Here is a 19,192-nt window from a genome sequence, read left to right as displayed (position 1 = left end):
ACATTTAACAAGAAAAGACTCTGCATATATTTCTCTTTCACACATTATTTTTATGTTAGACATGAAGTCAGTGATGAAGGATAGAAAACAAAATTTAGATGGTTAATCTTGATCATCATTTCTTCACTATTCTATTTTCAGAATAAAATATGATCAGGGTCGAAGAAAGTAAGGACCAGGTTGTCTTATTTTGCACTTGCTAATTTGTCTTGGAGGTCCATCCTATGTGCTGGATTAACTTGCAGCCAACAGCTTTACTTCTGATGTCAACCTCAAGCAGAGATAGAGAATTATGGCTACTAAGTTGGAAATAAGAATGCATATCAAATGGCGAAGGTTGAACTTTGGGCCTCCAGTGTTTGATAAGCTGCTCAGAATTGTGAAGAAAACCAACTTTGTGTTTGACAGAGATGTTAGGTCTTCCAAGCAGGCAGTCTTTCCTGATCATGGCCTTATTTTGTGTTTTTATTCAGAAAAAATATTTTTCTGTGTGAATGGCAAGTTAACGTAAAAAGGAGGTTAACTGGAAAATTAACTTTGAGCACCTTCTTCTAACATTGCTTTTGAATATCAGAATTAGAGGATCTTAGTTCTCTTATATGGCTTTTAATGTTTTTCTACAGTGTTTCTATGACTGTTGTTAGGTGTGGCTATATGTGTATATGTGTACTGGCACATACACTAACTGCATATGTCAGAGGAGGACATCACACATTCTGTTCTTTTAGTCTCTACTTTATTTCCCTGACATCATGTCTGTTACTGAACTTGGAAGTTGCTGTGTTTCCCCTGTTTCTTCCCAACCACTGCCTCTGCCAGGTTGTTGACAGCAAAGCCTAGCAATCCTTCTATTTTTGTCATCTGCCCCTGTGCCTGCCCAGGTATTGAAGTTCAGGGTACTATGTGGTCATGCCTGGATTTTTACGTTGATACTGGAAACATGGAGTCAGGTCTGCATGTTTCTGCTATAAGTGTTCTTAAGCACTGAACAATCTCTCGAGGCTTCTGTCTGTAACACTTTGAGGGGTATGGCAAAACGAATAGGAGGGGGTATGGCAGTCTGCTAGTACATACAGGCTATCTTGCTGTGTACTATTAGACGTAAAATCTTTATTTTTAGAAAATTTATATACATGTGTGTTTTGTCTGTGTACCATATGCATGTCTGATTATGTCTGATTTTTGTGGAGGACAGAGAAGGTTGCCTTGAGAGTAGAGTTACAGATGGGTGTGAGTGGCCATTTGAGTTCTGGGAATCAAATACAGGGCCTCAGAAGAAATGACCCATCGCTCCAGCCCCTGATACGACATCTTAAAACTGTTTTGTCACATGATGCCATAGTGTAAATAGGTCAGCAGCAACTCTCTGAATATTAGCCTTAGTAATAGAATTTGTCTTTGAGGATGCAAAACTGAGTTTTAAATATGAGCTTTGCAAAGCTATGCAACTTTAGGTGACTCTAACTTCAGCATGCCTCATACCCAAGAGGCTAGTGCCTATCTGGTTTTCAGCTCTACTCGTGGTGTCAACTTCAGTCCTAGTTTACCTTATGACAAAAAGCAACTTAGAGGGGAAAAGGTTTCTTATCTGAAGTTACAGTCCAGTCTTGTAGGATAGTTAAGGCAGGAAACCGAAGCAATTAGTCATGTCCACAATCGAGATCAGAGAGAGAGAAAAATAATGTATGCGTGTTTAGTGACCACTGAGCTTTCTCAACTCTTCTACAATCTAGGTTCCAGGTGCTGCACACTTTGAGCCTGGACCTTACTGTCTCAATGAATACAATGGGACATGCATGCAGACCATTTTGATCCAAAACCTATAGAGTCCTAGAGAAACGTCTTCCCTAGAGACTAGGTACGTCAGATTGATAATTAAAGGTTACTACCTTAGTGATACACCTAGATTTCTGTGTCAGTGATATCAGAAGAACCACATTACAAAATGTGTCCCACAATCTGTCCTATTCTTTTGTATGTTACTCCACTGTGATGAAAATGGTGGTACTTCTAGTAGCTTCTAACCAGATGATTTAACATTGAAAAGCTGATTTTTCAAGGAAGCATGGGAAGGTTTGCTTGGATCGATGGAAGGAATATCTCAGTTTTCCAATTCACACTCTGAAACTGATGTCATAAAACCCAACTGTTTAACTCTTCACATTTATTATTATTACTATTTACATTCATTGTCCTGCCTTAAAGTCGAATGAAGAGAAACATCACATGGCATTTTCATCCCTTTTATACGTTTTCTTGTACTTAAAGACCTGGTAATAAATTCTGTTCTTGGCCTAGGAAAGCAGTTCTTGCCAGGTCAGTGAACCTTGCATTTCGAAGGCAGACACTAGGACATGTACCTGTATATTTAGATTGAAGAATAATTTTGGTCCTTTTGATTGGCTGCTATTTAGCATCTGTGACTTGCACTTCGATCTCAATAGGAAAGATTTATTAATCACAAAATATAAATGATTGGCTGTCCAGAGCAAAAGCAGGGAACCTGGGGCAAAGGCTTTAGTCTTTATGCATTCTGGTCTCTGATGTTCTCAGTTTGGACCCCAAATCAGCCAGATGTACATCCTGAGGAACCATGACTTCCTAGTATGAATTGAGCCTAGTATGAATCGAGGCTGCAGAAACCAGCAGACCCTGCTGGCTATCACATCACAGGGCCCGGAAAGCTGATTCATCTCCTTTTCCCTTGGCTACGGAAAGAATTTTTCTCATGTTACCTTAGTTTGAGCGAATGAACAGTTATATGTTATATATTTCACATTGAATTTGGTTTTAATGTAGCCAGCCTTCTATATATATATATTTTTCTACCTAGAATGGCTTTAATGTGTTAACATTTCAAACTGCTGAGTTACATTGATAAGACCTAATTAAAACTCATGTGTTGAATTTTAATTTGATTAACTTGCAAATTTTGCAGTTGTGATCTACTGTTTATAGATAACCTTTTTTTAAATTCCAGTTTCAGAAAAGGTCAATAATGAATTTTTAAAAGCCAAGAACATTTTAAGAATATTCAGGAAAAGCCTTGCACTCATCAACAGCTACAGAGCAGAGGCAAATGTAATGACACTTGCACCCCAGTCACACCCCATTAAGTGCATTATGCGGGTCGAGCACCTCCAGTCAATATAACATCTCCCTTGCAAATCCGCTTTGAAGTGGTTAGTCTTTCTTCTGGAATGTGTCCCCAGAAAATGCCTATCATTTCCGGTGGCTTCTCCTGAGTGACATTGATGCTTTGAGCAGGAATATGCTTAAACAATCTGTCAGGGGACATTGAGCTTCTGCTCTGAGCAGTAAGTCAAGGGCTCTACTTCAGGAAGCACTCCTGGGAACTGGGGGTGGGACAGTAATGTGAATTAGAGACCAAGCGGCTGGAGAGCTGCAGAGCTGGAGAGCTGGCTAATCAATTAAGAACACTTGCTACTCTCTCAGAGGACTCAAGCTCAGCACCCAACACCAATGTTGGATGCCTACAACCTCTGCTAACTGTAGATTCAGGGGATCCAACACCTTCTTCTGACCTTTGTAGTTTATACACACTTGTAACAAATCGCACTCAGACAAATATACACAAGTAACTAAATGTAAAATACAATAAATTTCTTACAAAAATTAAAGAGTGCCAGGTATAGTTGCACGTGTTTCAAGTCCTAGCACTGGGGAGGCGAGGGCATGTACATCTCTGGGCGTTCAAGGCCAGCCTGGTCTACAGAGTCAGTTCTGGGCCACCCAGAGCTGTACAGTGAGACCCTTTATCAAAAAGAAAACAAAATCAAACAAGTAAAAATTAGAGAGAAACCCAAGGACATTAATACTGAAGTGGTAAATTAAACAAGAGATTCAAGTGCTACAGCTGACAGACAAGTGTCCATTACATTCAATGTTTTGCTAATGACAGGACAGTATTTCTCACCTGTTTTCTCTATATATGTGTACAATCTGCTCGTGGCCCTACCATTTTCTGTTTTTATAGAGAGACACCCAGTGAACAAACTTCATACTGGTTCCCTAAGACTTGTGCTGTCTAAATAAAACAGTCTTTTGTATGAAGAAATCAAGTAAATCAAGAAGATGAGAATACTTCAGAAAAAAGTACATATTTAATTTCTATCTGTAGAAGTCAAATGAGAAATGCATTTGACTTTTTAACATGGAACTACAAGTGAGAGTTCATGACAGGCTCTTTTGTATATTATGAACCTTCTTAACATTTACAAAAGTACTTTAAATATCTCTAAACATAGAATGTTAAATATTAACTAGCATATTGTTATTAGTCTTGCTTCTATTTTGAGAAAACATAGAGATGTGTACTGTGTGAAGTTCATGTGTATCTGCAATAAAATGAGTTACAATTTACATATAGATAAAATTTCATGCATGTATGCCAGAAAGTTATTTCATAAGAAGGTTCATCATCTAGGCTTCCATGAGTGAAAGCTAACTTTCTCTGGCCTGTGAGACTTCAGCATAATGTAAATGGCTTGGTATACGGAGCTGGACTTTCAACCACCTCTGTACTGGGCTAGGATCTTCATACAAATTATATTTGGCTGTATGATGATGTCCTTATATATGGTTGTAAAGAATGTCATTGTTTTACCACCTTGCTTTGGGTTCTTATTCTTTAAATTTCAAGTTGTATAATATTAATTTACTTAATTAATATTAAATTAATTAATTAATTAAATTAATTTCTCTGTGCCTAGGTACTATAATTGTTAAATGTAGATAATTGTATTATAAAGTTACATTGATTAAGTTATTTCTTACATGTGATTCTCATACTCAAGCACCTTTGCAAGAAATTATATGAGCCTTCTATTTACCTATAGTCACATAGGCTCTGGGCCTAGCGTGTCTGTTCTTTCTACTATAATAAGTTGAAAGCAATCTAGTGACAGAAATGAAGTCAGAATAACGTACACATAAGTCTCAGCATCTGCATCGATAGTCTGCAGGGCAGAGCCTTTCAGAGGTCCTCTGTGTCAGGCTCCTAACTTGTTCCCTGTTTTCTCCTTCTTCTGATGTCCAGCCTCTTTGCCTTTCCAGATAGGAATTGAGCGTTTTAGCAAGAGTCCTCCCTCTTGATTAATTTCCTTAGGAATACAGATTTTAGTAGGTTTATCCTCTATTATATGTCTATATGAGTGAGTATATAATGTGTGCATCTTTCTGCTTCTGGGATAGCTCACTCAGGATGATCTTTTCTAGATCCCACCATTTACCTGCAAATTTCATGATTTCCTTGTTTTTTATTGCTGAGTAATATTCCATTGTGTAGATATACCACAATTTCTGTATCTATTCCTCCACTGAGGGGCATCTGAGCTGTTTCCAGCTTCTGGCTATTACAAATAAGGCTGCTACAAATATGGCTGAGCAAATGTCCTTACTGTGTACTTGAGCCTCTTTTAGGTATATGCTTAGGAGTGGTATAGCTGGATCTTGAGGAAGCACTTTTCCTAGTTGTCTGAGAAAGCACCAGATTGATTTCCAAAGTTGTTGTACAAGTTTACATTCCCACCAGCAGTGGAGGAGGGTTCCCTTTTCTCCACAACCTCTCCAGCATGTATTGTAACTTGTGTTTTTGATCTTGGCCATTCTGATGGGTGTAAGGTGAAATCTCAGGGTCGTTTTGATCTGCATTTCCCTGATGGCTAATGAGGTTGAGCATTTCAGTAAGATCTGGAGAGGACAGGAACTCCATAAGGAGAGCAACAAAACCAAAAAATCTGAGCACAAGGGTCTTTCCTGAGACTGATATTCCAACCAAGGACTATCCATGGAGATAACCTAAGACACCTGCACAGATGTAGCCCATGGCAGTTCAGTATCCAAGTGGGTTCCATAGTAATAGGAACAGGGACTGCTCCTGACGTGAACTGATTGGCCTGCTCTTTAATTACCTCTTCCTGAGGGGGAAGCAATATTACCAGGGCACAGAAGAAGACAATGCAGCCACTCCTGATGAGACCTAATTGACTAGGATCAGAAGGAAGGAAAAGAAGACCTCCCCTATCAGTGGATTTGGGGAGGGGCATACATGCAGAGGGTGGAGGAAGCGAGGGATTGGGATGGGAGGAGGGAGGGAGGGAACCACAGGGGGGATACAAAGTGAATAAAGTGTAATTAATAAAGAATTTTAAAAAAAGAAAAAAAAAGAAAAATGTACACAATAACACCACCCTAGCTTCTAGCTTTATTTCTGTTACTGTGATAAAACACTGACAAAAAGCACCTTAGGGGAGGAAAAGGTGTTATCTGGCTTACAACTTCTGATCTCAGCCCATGTCAAGGTGGAAACCTGAAGATAATTTTGCTTCCTATTCTGTACTGGATATATCAAGAAACTCATACCACAGCCAAGTAAAGTGGAAGCCATGAAAGATGCTGATCTCTAGTTAGCTCATAAATATGCTTACTCTCAGCCTGCTCTGTTAAATAGTTTTGAACCACTTATCTAGGGGTGGCACACCCACATTTGTTTTTATATCAATCCTTTTATATCAATGATCAAGGTGTAATCGTCCTCTACAACACACTGATAAGCCAATTAAATTCAGGTAATTCTTCAGCTGAGGTGCAACTCAGTCAGCTGTGTCAAGGTAGCAGTTAGACTTAACAGGGATCACTTTCTTTTACTTCTTTTTATGGACTAAACATGCATCTTGAATAACTTTAATTGTTCATTGTTCAAATATTAGGTTCCCCAATGACACAACTTTGGTCTCTCTTTGGAGAACTCATGGATCCCAGAACTAGGGAAGAAGCTAAAGTACTATCCAAAGGCTGTGTTTGCCTGTGAACCGTTTTGCAGGTGGTCATGGGCAAATATTATGAAGTGAGGATAAACATTCCCCTTAGAACATGCTGCAAAAATGGTGTTTTACCAACAAGTTTGATTCTTACTTATAGTAGTTATGTTCTATCAATCACTCATGAGTATTTAAATGAGCAATTATCTAATTCTTGCTTGTAGAAGAAATACAGGGATAGGTTTCTGAGAGATGCAAATTACAATGTTTTCCTCATATGATTAACACATTACCATGTTTCAAGGGTATTCTGTGCAAATATCTTAAATTGTTGATTCACTGACATTGAACACAAGGCAAACAACATCAATGTATGACTTAGCACCTCTTATCTATCTCATGTCTTTTTTCCATGAGACACATCATAACCTTCTTGTGCTTAGAGACACTTAGCACCATGCTTAAGAAATATTTTATATGGTAGACTCATTCTTACAAGCAGCACAAAGATATGAAAATGTAGCAGTAAATGGACTGAAAGATGGATACTTGTTTACTGTAGGAGAGCTCGTTGAAGGCGAAGGAAGGCTTTGTTCAGCATGATCTGGGAAGCACATAGTGGTGACTCAGACTTCTCTGCTTCCTGTATCATTTGCAAATGACTGGAGAAGAGCTTCAAATATTGATTTGGGGCTTACAAATATATTTGAGAGAATCAGCAAATTTGCAAATGAAGAGTTTGAACAGCAAGAAGACTCTTTAGCTCATTTCTGCATTCCATTTCCTGCAACTTCTGCCAATCAAACTTTGCTTTCTAATCTTATTCATCTTGAGCAACCCCAATCTCTGAAGATCAGAGAGTTGAAGTGCTCTCACACTTGAAACACACTGAGCATTCAGGTTAATTTCAACAATTTTCTGATGATCTTGGAGGCTAAGATTAGGAAATATTTCCAAGTCTAACCGCCTCCTGTGTGAGCATCTTGAATATGATAGTAGTCTGGACTTCCTCCCATTTCAATGCCTTTGTGTCTTCAAAGGCTCTGATGCATCTATGGTCGTTCAGGAAGATGAGGGAAGAAGGCTAAGGTGAAGGATCTTATTCCCCAAATGATCTAATATGGGGAGAGTTTTGTTGTTGTTTGTGTGTCATCTTTCTATGGATGTTTTCATTTTTACTCATAAAAAGTCTTTCCACCCCATTCTACTTAGATGCTCAAATATTGTTTAAAATTCCTTTCCTTCCCAGCAACAGAAGGCTTTTTTTTTTTCTTTTTCCCTTCTCTGAATAGCTTTCAGTGTTGAAAGAGGTGCATTCTTTCATCTGGTAAAAGTTTCCTGAACCAAATATAAAAATTGTTAAGAATAGATTCTTTTGAGCAAACATATGCCATCAAAGAGACAGGGAAGTTATTCTACTGTCAGTGTGCCTGCACTCGGATCTCTGTGTATCATAAGGGTGGGGACAGAGAACTGCAGGAACTTGGAAAGCCTGTGCTCTTGGCCTGGTGATGGGGAAGTCATGCATCTTCTGGAGTGAGGGGACTACCTGTGAGCCTTGTCAGTCTGCCTCTGTGCGACACAGGAAGCAGAGTCAACATGCAGCTTTTGATGACTTTGTCATTTTAGTCATGCTTCTCCCCCTATAATTCACACAGGCCATCATGGCGCAACTACCCCAGGAGGAGAAAGCAAAAATAGCTGAGCAGGTGGAGATTTTCCACCAAGAAAAAAGCAAGCTGGACGCTGAAGTGGCCAAGTGGGATGACAGCGGTAATGACATCATTGTGCTGGCCAAGCAGATGTGTATGATCATGATGGAGATGACAGACTTCACAAGGTGAGGCCCAGGGACCCAGAGATGACCATACTCTTGTTAAACTCACACGTGTAGCACTGCCTATTGTCATGGGAAGCCTTATTAAAACGTTAAAGTGCTATATCAAAGCAAAGTGGGACTCTTATTAACTTACATTTATAAATCAAAATGATCTCTTTGGTGGAGGAGAACAAATTCATTTTTTTTTCTTACAATTAGCATTGTTTTAACTATCTACCATAAGGCAATCATAACATAAAAACCCCAGCTATCAGGTGACTCCTCTGTGTTTTTTACTATTTTTACGTAGATTTAAATACTATTCTGAAGATAAAGCAAATATTTTGTTGATTTCCCATTGGGGGGGGGAACATGTGCATGCTTGTATGTACATGTATTTTTTCATGTGTTCTAACATATGTGAAAATGACTTACTGGTTGAACATGTAAAGTCGTGCAAGATATAGAAATTCAGGACATCACCTAATGGGCAACAACATTTTTAAAATTTATTTATTTATTTATTAATGACAGTTTATTTACTTTGTATCTCAGCTGTAGCCTCCTTCCTCAAACCCTCCCAATCCCACCCTCTCTCATTCATCTCTGCCCACGCCCCTCCCCAAGTCCATTGATAAGGGAGGTCCTCTTCCCCTTCCAATTGACCCTAACTTATCAGGTCTCATCAGGACTGGCTGCATTGTCTTCCTCTGTGGCCTGGTAAGGCTCCTCCCTCCTCAGGGGGAGGTAATCAAAGAGCCAGTCAGAGTTCATGTAAGATGTACCTTTTTTTTTTAAATTCATGTATTTATTATTTATACAGTACTCTGCCTGCCTGTATGCCTACACATAAGATGAGGGTACCAGATCTCACTATAGATGGTTATGAGCCACCATGTGGTTCTTGGGAATTGAACTCAGGACTTTTGGAAAAACAGCCAGTGTTCTTAACCTCTGAGCCATCTCTCAAGGCCTGGGTGACAACATTTTTAATGATTGTTGACCTGACTCTAATAAGGAAAGGCAAGAATTGATTATAGGTTTTAATAAAATACAGAACATGACTGTGTCATCCCCTTTACCCTTTACCTCTGGCAAATATGTACTAACGACATTACTTGGCTCCTTTTCCAAATCTTTCAAAATTGTTTTTGATTCTAGCAAAATGATTTTAGTGTTAGGAGTGTGACCTTCGAGAGCTTTAAATGTCATCATATTCATTCAAAGTTCAAGTTTGTACATTTAGTTAGTCTCCTTCAGCTTCACAAATGTATTTCTCACACACAGAATAATATCAGGAGGAAAGTCCAAGCCATTACTTAAGTCTGAATTGCCTACAAATCAGATGGTGGTGGCAGCCTCAGTCATTGCTTCCTGGGGCCCACGATGACTTCATTTGCTTGCTTTCAACATTTTATTAGTATTTTATCTGATGGATATTATGCAACCCATTAATAACATCAGTGGAACAAATAATATCATTAGTTTGAAGTGAATAATGAATCTAGTCACGTTGCTGGTTTAGATCAGGAGAACATTTTGTAATTTGCATTATATATAACTGTGGTCAAAGAAAATAAATATATTTGGCGGGGGTCTTGTTCAGTGATGTTGAATAACACAGACTTTTTTTTTATTAGTCATAACATCATTTTAAAAGTGAAAAAAAAAGCTGGTTCAATTTCCTTTAGAATTCATATAATATTTTTTTTTGTGCTGCTCTGAATAATGAAGTGCCCAGCCTGCTACTGAATATCAATTTTTCCTAATGTTTGATGAGCTTGAGAGAGAAGTGTGTGTATTTGTGTGCTCACGGGTGTATGGCCTTTTGTGAAGGCAATGGGCTAACTAACAGAAACAGTGGAAATGGAGCAATGGGAAGGTATGGATTGAAACTACAGCTCAGGAGGCGAGGTTGCTTTCTGCTGCCTGTGCACTTTCATCCTGAGTAAAACAGCTCGGAAAGGTCTCTTTCTTTGTGGCCTCTCACCTAAGCATACTGCATTCAGCATTGTTCATTATTATTACTGAAATTTCATTTATACTTCAGGAAGAGGTAATTGTAGCTTTGTACAGCTGAACATTCCTAAGTACCATTTTGTATTATTTAAAGTTTGTATAGGGTTGATTAGAGACCGAAGCTTGACTCCTCTACTCAAGTGTTTAAGGGACATGCAGGTCCCACAATTACCATTCATTTATCTTTGTGTTATCTTATTCTTATTACTGACTAACTCACTGATTGGATTCCTTCATCTCTATGAGATCCACCCTGTTGTTACTAAAATGGAAAAGATGCTTCCGGGTATTACTACACTGTCTTCATCATGAAGGAGAAGGGCTCCCCTGTGTCTCACACTTTTCCTTCTCATCCCTTGGCTACTGACTTTCATTTTATGAGCAAAAACTGAAGTATCATTCCTCACACAGAGAATTCAGACTTCTCATGTCATTTTGAGAAAAAAAATGCCATGTACAAGACATGTTCATGTGTCATCCAACCAAGATGCATGCAGATAGCCTCAGCTCAGTCTTGACTGAATAACAAGGGGCAAAATACTTACTTAAAACCCAACATAAAGGGAGGAAAATGGGCATGGGGTGGAAATCATCTGGACATATTCAATTCTAAAACACTGCTCAAGGAACTCAAAGCTCACAGAATAGCTATACTTCCAAACTTTGTTCTGCTTCAGTTAAAGAGCTCTCTCCCTCAGCTCAATGGTTGGTGCTGGTATTTCACTCTCAATCTGCCCTCTCCTCTTCTCAAATTCTGACATGGGGACAACTCTCCAATTTACTTGCACCAGAACTCTTTTGGCTAGACAAACCTCTTTGAATTTGCCCTTTAATGCTTGCTTTTCTTCACCTTTCTCCATCTGTTTCTGGTTCATATTTCAATTCCATCAACCAAACAGTACACCTGCAATAGTTGAACTCACATTTTTATGCTCTTTCCTGACTTCTCATGATTCATAGGATTCATTCAATTATTTCACTATGCATATTCATCATGTATTCACTTTCTGTGACAAGCATGTGTGTGAGTGTGCATGTTTTTGTGTGTGTCTCTGTGTGTGGTGTGTGCGGATGTATGTGTGTGTTTGTGTGGGAATAAGCACATGCTTGCTTTCTTTGATATCCCCAAAGATATCAAAAATGATATCTTTGGGGAGTTAGTTTTCTCCTTCCACTGCATATTCCAAAACATGGATTCAGGTCATATAGCTTGAGCTTCATAAACTTTTGTACTCCAAGCCATTTTGCTAGTCCTAGGAAATTTCTTAGAGCATTTTTATTTGGGGGGGGGGGATTGTGGCTCCAGAGGGGCTTATGTGATTCCACACGTTTGCAAATACCCTCATTATATACCCTCACTAGAGAGTTGCATTATTAATATTAGCAAACTAGATGTTCCAAGAAAGCTATAGAAAATAAACTTGGATTAATTCTGAACTAGAATTCTGAGTAGTGAATACTTTGCTCACAATGTACTGACACTGTTGTAGCATATTAAAACTCACAGGGTTTTTGTAAAATACATGCAAATTAGGTGGCAAGTGGGAACTCACAGCACTGAAGTAATAGTTTGCCCAGCTTGATTTTCTTTTTGGAGTGACCACTTCATGGCAAAAACTCCAAATATTGGCCTTTATGCACAAGTCAGCTGTACTTAAAGATGTTGCAATATTATATACAGTAAAAAAGTAATGGATTCTGTTTCTAAGAACACTAGCAATATGGTCCAGGTGAGACAATAGAATGACTCCTGTCATTAAGGATAAAAGATTCCCTAAAATACCTTTCAACCCCCTTCCACTATAGACTTGACACTAAGTACAGAAGCACCAGGGTATGGGCTCTCATTTTGGGACAGGGATCTGTACTATTAGGATTACATCCATATTCTATTTATCTTTCAGTGATAAGACTAAATTGAAAGTCTTGTCAATATTCTTGGACATGCTTTTCTCTTTTTTGGTTATTTATATCTTGATTCAGTGCTATCCAGATGACTACAAGTCACTTAAACTTGCGTTATTCAGTGCAGTAGTCATTAGCCAAATAGTAAACAGCCATTTAAACTATTTTTGGTTGTCATGCACATCATAAGTCTTAATATGTTAATAATTTTTAAAAAAGCAATTTTGCCACAGTCAGTACACTGGTGTGTATCCACTCTTGTCATTAGTCTACACATTTTCTTCTTCCTTAAACAGGTATGCACTACCTGCTAACCCCTTATCACCTGCTCCTCGCAACCCTGAAACCACCTGACCCTATGGTTTTGAACACTCTTAATACCACATGAGAGGCATAATTTATTTTTGTCCTTTTGCAACTGGATTCTTTTAGAAAATAATGTTTTCCACGTTGTCTCACACTCACAAAATTGTCTTTCCGTTTTAAGGTTGAATATTATTCCACTATAATGGATATACCATATTTGGTTTCTCTACTCATTTATTAACAGACATTTAGGTCCTTCTTCCTTTGGGTATTGTGAAAAATGCTGGTGAGGACACAGAGAAGACATCTCTTTGACTCGTTGCTTAAAGAGAAATTGGGAGATCCTATGGTATTTTAAAAATTTTGAGGACTCAACAAACCACTTCTTTTTTTTTTTTTTTAAAGAAAATGTTTTATTTAAAGTGTTAAATACCATCATCAGAATGAATGTGATTTACAGCAGTCAGTGTTTGTTACAGGACTAATCTGCCCCCCCCCCCCCCCATTTTCCCCACTGGAATTCCCTTTACTTGAAAACATTCTATGTACAGGGCAGCAACGGTCACTGGCAAAGTGCTGTTTACATGACTTAGCCACAAGTTGAGGTGCAGACATGTGAAAATTAAAAAAAAAAAGTACACCAACTGTTAAATAAATACTGCATAATGGCAAGTATGTACAAATATTCCACAGTTATGTCCTTCTTATTAAAATTAGAAATAATTTGTATAGGAATATGCAGAAAAGATTACGTGACTGCATTTTAGTGTCAGGAAAATGGCAAACGTCTGTTCTAAGGGACAGCATAGACACTATCGGTCTATCAAACCAAACTGCTGCTGGTACACAGGTGTCTAAATTATTTCAATAAAATTGTGTTCCTTCTTCACACACCTTCACCTGGGTCCATCACTGCTCTCAGAAAATCAAGACACAATCTCAGTGTAGTTCATTTTGCACCACATAAAGAGAAGGCATTTTGAGTGGTAACTCATTTTAACTTTTGCACCATATCAAGCATGACAGTTTTCAATGGTCAGCACTGAATAAAAAAAGAGAAACAAAGAAAAAAAATATATTTTGTGCATGGCCTCTATTTAAGATAGTTTACAACCTTGACCAGTGACATTTCCTGTGATTAGGGACCCTGAGAGAAATTGGACCTTGCAGCACCACCCAATGGAAGGAACTGCCTATAAACCAAAGGTGGGGTTTTGACTTGAGGGTTTTGCATGTAGACTTTTGGTGATGGCATCAAATAACTATTAAGAGGCATATTGAATTTCCTCGAGTCACCTAAAAATTGGAGCTTTAAAATTGTTGCAAATTTATGTTTACTATATTTCTTTAGAAATATAATTTGTGAAAAATTGAGTTTTACTACAGAAAAATGAATTAATAAACAGCCCTGTGTTTCAGGGCTCCACATATTTAGCAGTGTTTCTATTCACATAGTAAATGGAAATCAGCTAAAGAAACTGCTTTAACAAATTAAAAAAAAAAAACAAAACCTAAGACCTACAAATAATACTTAACCCCCTGTATGAATAATGCTGGTGCTAAAAACAAATTTATTAGACATTACAATGCCGCATGACTTTAGGATTTTCCTGTAAACTGAATTTTTAAGGTGAAAAAAATTACCATGCAATGTACAAGAAACTGCAAATGTTCAAATATCTTCTTTGTCAAATACGTGCTGACTTGCTTTGTGTCCCGAGTCATGTTGCAAAATCATTTCAACATGCTTGAAATAAAGAAAGCTCTCGAACAAATTTGAGAAATCCATAAATTAAGATGCATCGGTGGCAGAGGAAGTCCTGCACACTGTGCCCTAGCAGAGGCCCTCGGGTGAAAGAACAGAGTTGGGAAGAACTGTCAGGTTTAGAGTTCAGTGACGCTCGAGTTTTGGTCCAATCTGAAGTCATGGATTAATCTCAAAGAATCAGTCAGCCCTTTTCAATGGCACCTTTATATTTTTATCGGTTTTCTTAATTTATCTGACCCCCAAGCCCTGTTATGCCACAGAAATGGAGCTCTACAGCCACTAAGCCACACTACAGGCCACGGATCAAAGTCCTAGGAAGCATCAGGTGAAAAGCAAGAGACCAAAGAAGTGGTTGGGAGCAGGGTGGGCCACGGCTCCTGGAGGGGCTGCAGCAGCAGGGAGAGGGGTAGACTGGGCTGCTCCAGGAGGCATGCCACTCACTAAGGCCAAGATGTGTCGGACTCACAAAATCAAAATTCTGTGACTGCACTGTACTGAATGAAATTAAAGAAACTTTTCTGCATGGACACAGATTAGCTGAATATTTAAAATATTTTCTTGGGGCTGCAACTAGCAAAATAAAATAAAAGATAAAATAAAAAATAAAAATAAAAATCAGCCATTTTCAACAATCTATATTATTTTTGAAAATAAATTTCACTAGTGCATGGTTTTAAAATGGGAGAGAATGCAACAGGGTGATACAAAGACACACCATGTTTATTCTTTAATCATAGTCTGTGTTTTTGCAGACATTACAAAGAAAAATGCTTTCTAGAAGATACTTAAAGTTCTCTTTATGTGACAATACGTATAATATATTCAATTTATTTCCATGTTAAATATACAGATCTTATGAAGTTCAATATGTGCAAATTTTTCACATCTTCCTCTTTTCTCTCTCATTTTTCTTCTCCCACTTTTAACCGTTTCTTTCCTTTCTCCCTTCCTGAGTGAACCTTCTACTAAAACACAAGTCTTTGACCTGACCCTCTTATAAGAAACCACTTCTGTGCTTCCTGCATCATTTTACATTTGTACCAGCAATATATGTTGAATATAGGCATTTTCTGCTTTTTTCGTAAAATTCCTCCTAATGGGCATGAATTGGGATATCTTTGTGGTTTTGATTTTTCATTTCTCTAGTGACTAGCAATACTGTATATTTCTCTGTTCTCGTTGTCTGTTGTATGGTCTCTTTATAGAGATATCTATTCTAGTATTTTACCCCCTTTAATTGAATATTTCTGTTACAGTTTTGTATATATTTTGAATATTGATTCCTTTTTGAATTATAAGATTCACAGATATTTTCCTTATTTTGTGAGTTTTATTTTCAATATCTACTGAAAATACACTTTGGTGCTAAAAGTTTCAAACTCAAGGTCAAGCTTATGTCTTTTCTTCAGTTGCTTGTGCTTTTGTCATTATAACAAAGAATGTACGCCAGATCCAATGTCATGGAAGGCTTGCACACATTATTTTTCTTATGGTTTTATACTTTAGTTTTATATTTCAGACTAATCAGTTCTAAGTTGAACATTTTGCTAATTGATATAGTTTCCCTATCACCATTTGTTGGAAATACTTTTTGCTTCATTTATTAGCATCCTGTGGAAAACCACTTGATCATGTGTGTGAGGTACTATTTCTGAACTCAACACTGAACCACTTGCTTGTATTTCTGCCTTTGAGTCAGGACTGTGCTCTTTTGTCTACTATGCATTTATTGTAAGTTTTTAAAATTAGAAACTATGAGGCCTTCAGCCTTTTTTTTTCTCTTTTCCCAGATTGCATTGGCTACTTGAAATTCCAGGTGAATTTTAGATATTTCATTTTGTTTGGGCAAGATAGAATGCCAGGATTTTAATGTGGATTGCTGTGCATGTGTAGATATCTAAGTCATCTAATGGATGTCTGTGTGATGACTTTCTATATGCCAGCTTGTGTTTCTTCCAGCAATATTTTATACAGCACTGAATATGTATCTGGTGCCTCCTTAGTTATGTTTACTCCTTTTTTTTTTATTCTTTTGATGACTTTTTAGATGAGGTTTTATTTATTTATTTTAGTTTTTTTAAGGCTGAGTGTTGATCTCAGAGCCTTATTCATACTCAGCAGACACTAACACCTAAGCTATGCCAGTCTTGCACTGCTTTCTTAATTCTATTTCATGATAGCTGCTGTTAGTAAGCGCAAAGGTGACTGTGTTCTTTTGTGAATCAGTGTTCTTTGGTTTCCAGCCTGCTTCTCTTTGGGCACAGACATTATTTGAGAGTGTTCCTTAGTCTTCTTCCCTGAATGTCAGGGAATGTGTTGGCATAAAATATTTATTTGGCTAGTTTTGTGATCTTTCCTGCCCTTCAACACAGATTCTAAGTCCAAGACTTTGAATTGAGCCTCCAGTGTGGACGCTGGAGTGTTAAACATTTGTTTTTCAGAATGGTGCTAATTAGTACGTAAATTCTAGTCACTGTTGGGATTAAAGGAAAACCACACCATTTTTCCACTTTGGCTACAAGACCATCATGGGAGCCTCAAGCAAATTCAATCCACAAATACTACTAACTTAGAGGACTTCAATAAGCTCTCAAGTTATTTACAAGTTATGAGGATGCATTTTCTGAGATCCTTTGAAATTATGTACATAAAAATATAGGTGTACGTATTTGTGTTTATGATATGTGTAACTGGGTATGTTTATATGCACCACACACATTCCAATGCCCACAGAGTTCAGAAGAAGGCGTAGAATTTCTTAGAACTGGAATTAAGGCTAGCTCCACTTCAATGTAAGCAAACACACAGTTTCCTTGGCCATGGAAAATGAAGCAACCTCTATGATCTTAATGACTGCTTAGATAAAGGCAAAGGCTAACAGTAGCATGTCAGAGTAAAACTTCAGAAGAGGCTTTCTGTGGTCTCAGAGTTACAGAGAAATACAAACCGTTTCAATAGTTTAAAGTAGTGTCAGATTATTTAAGCTTTCCTTTAAATAATAATGGGGGAAAAAAGGATAGAACAAAAGAAAGGAAGCTACATAGAGATGATAAAAACATTGTCAGGGAACAGGAATCAGATTGTCACAGAATCTTTACCTCATTTCATGTTATACAAATTCACAGGTGGAATCTCATTCATGCTAGAAGAAGCTTAATGACCAGTTGAAAAATCAGTGAATATATGCTGTGGAAGACTTAATGGAACTACACCTAACTGAGAGGCCTAAGTTTAGATTCTTCTGTATGTGTGCTTCAACACTAGTATGAGCCTCATCTATTCTATCTTCAGCTAATAATGCAGAAAAACAAATTCCAACGTGAGAACTAGGGTGAAGGAAAACAGCATACACTACATTAACATTTATTTGATGGAAACCATTCTAAATCTATTTTGTAATGATACAAAACAATTGTGGTCACTGCCCTCTTCTTAGAGCCATATGTTATCTCTTCCCGATTAGCTTTCTTCTGGGTCTCATCACATTTATGACATAGGAAAGCAATCTTGGCGTCTTAAAAAAAAAATCGCTGCATTTTGGATATACACAAGGAAGAATATTAGAAAGTCTAACCTGCTGAAAACTAAGGATAAGCACATTCATCTAGTCTTTACTTAGCTCCCAAGAAAGTGCATATTCATATGCTGCATTTTGTTTAAAGGTCTGTGGAGCAGGAGCATTTCCCTCCCCTTTAATCAGCATTTAAAATTAAACAGGCAAGTTGATTGAGTAATATAATGTTTAATTGCCCACCTAATTGAAAACCGTATGTGAAAATGTTGGGGTGCTGCAAGCATAAGGACATTTACAATCCTAGTGTTTAATGCAATCATTAACATATGAGAACCAGACATACAAAGTGTGTGATATTGGGAACTTTACAATTTCTGAAATTCTATCCAAATATTCCTACATTATGTTTAGGAAAGAAGTGCTTCTCAAGGCGCCATCTGGACTTGAGTTAAATAATATGAAGGTGCTGGGCAGTGTGGATGGCTACGCATCTGCACTTAACGAATCGAGACTCTTCTATTTTCGAGCTATCACTTGAGGCCTGTGTTGACAAGTGTGATGGTTGTTATTAACTGACAACTTGACAGAATTTGGAGTCATATGGGAAACAAGTCTCTGGGCATATCTGGAAAGGACTATCTAAGTTAAGTTTTGCCTCTAGAAATGTCTATGAGAGCTTATCTTATGATAATTGATGGGGCAAGAGCCACCTTGATTGCATTTGGGCCCGTTCCCTGGGCACAGGATTCTGACAAATGCAGAAAGTGTGCTGAGGCCCAGAACACATCCATCATTCCCTGGTTCCTGGCTGTGAATGTGATGTGACCAAGCACTTTCTCCACATACAGTGAGGTGTTGTACATGGCAGTATCTACAGCATGAAAACCATTAGGCACTAGACTCTCCTCTTCTGATGGTCATCTTATCCAAGTACTGTTGAAGAATGAAGGCTAAATGTGAATGTGTATATGAAATTAAGAGACCCCCCCACACACATACACAACACACACACAAGGAAACATGGTAGACTATCAACCTGTAAGTAGGGGTGAGTCAAAGCAACTTTGAAAATTTCAAAA

The 19,192-nt window shown here is 37.9% G+C and overlaps 1 protein-coding gene across 2 annotated transcripts in view; it reads left to right on the top strand.

Moving 5' to 3' along the window:
* The window catches only part of Ctnna2 (catenin alpha 2), a 1,158,760-nt gene that overhangs the window by 1,097,688 nt on the left and 41,880 nt on the right, over positions 1–19,192 (top strand). For both annotated transcript variants that reach the window (XM_055596488.1, XM_055596487.1), the window contains exon 15: positions 8,441–8,622. In XM_055596488.1, coding sequence (XP_055452463.1) covers positions 8,441–8,622 — 182 coding nt within the window. The remainder of the gene's footprint in view (positions 1–8,440; positions 8,623–19,192) is intronic.

Source organism: Psammomys obesus, unplaced genomic scaffold (assembly GCF_907164565.1).
Source record: "Psammomys obesus unplaced genomic scaffold, mPsaObe1.curated_primary_1811, whole genome shotgun sequence".
Lineage (NCBI taxonomy): Eukaryota > Metazoa > Chordata > Mammalia > Rodentia > Muridae > Psammomys > Psammomys obesus.
Note: the sequence above shows the minus strand (reverse complement) of the source record. Positions and strands in the feature narration are given on the sequence as shown.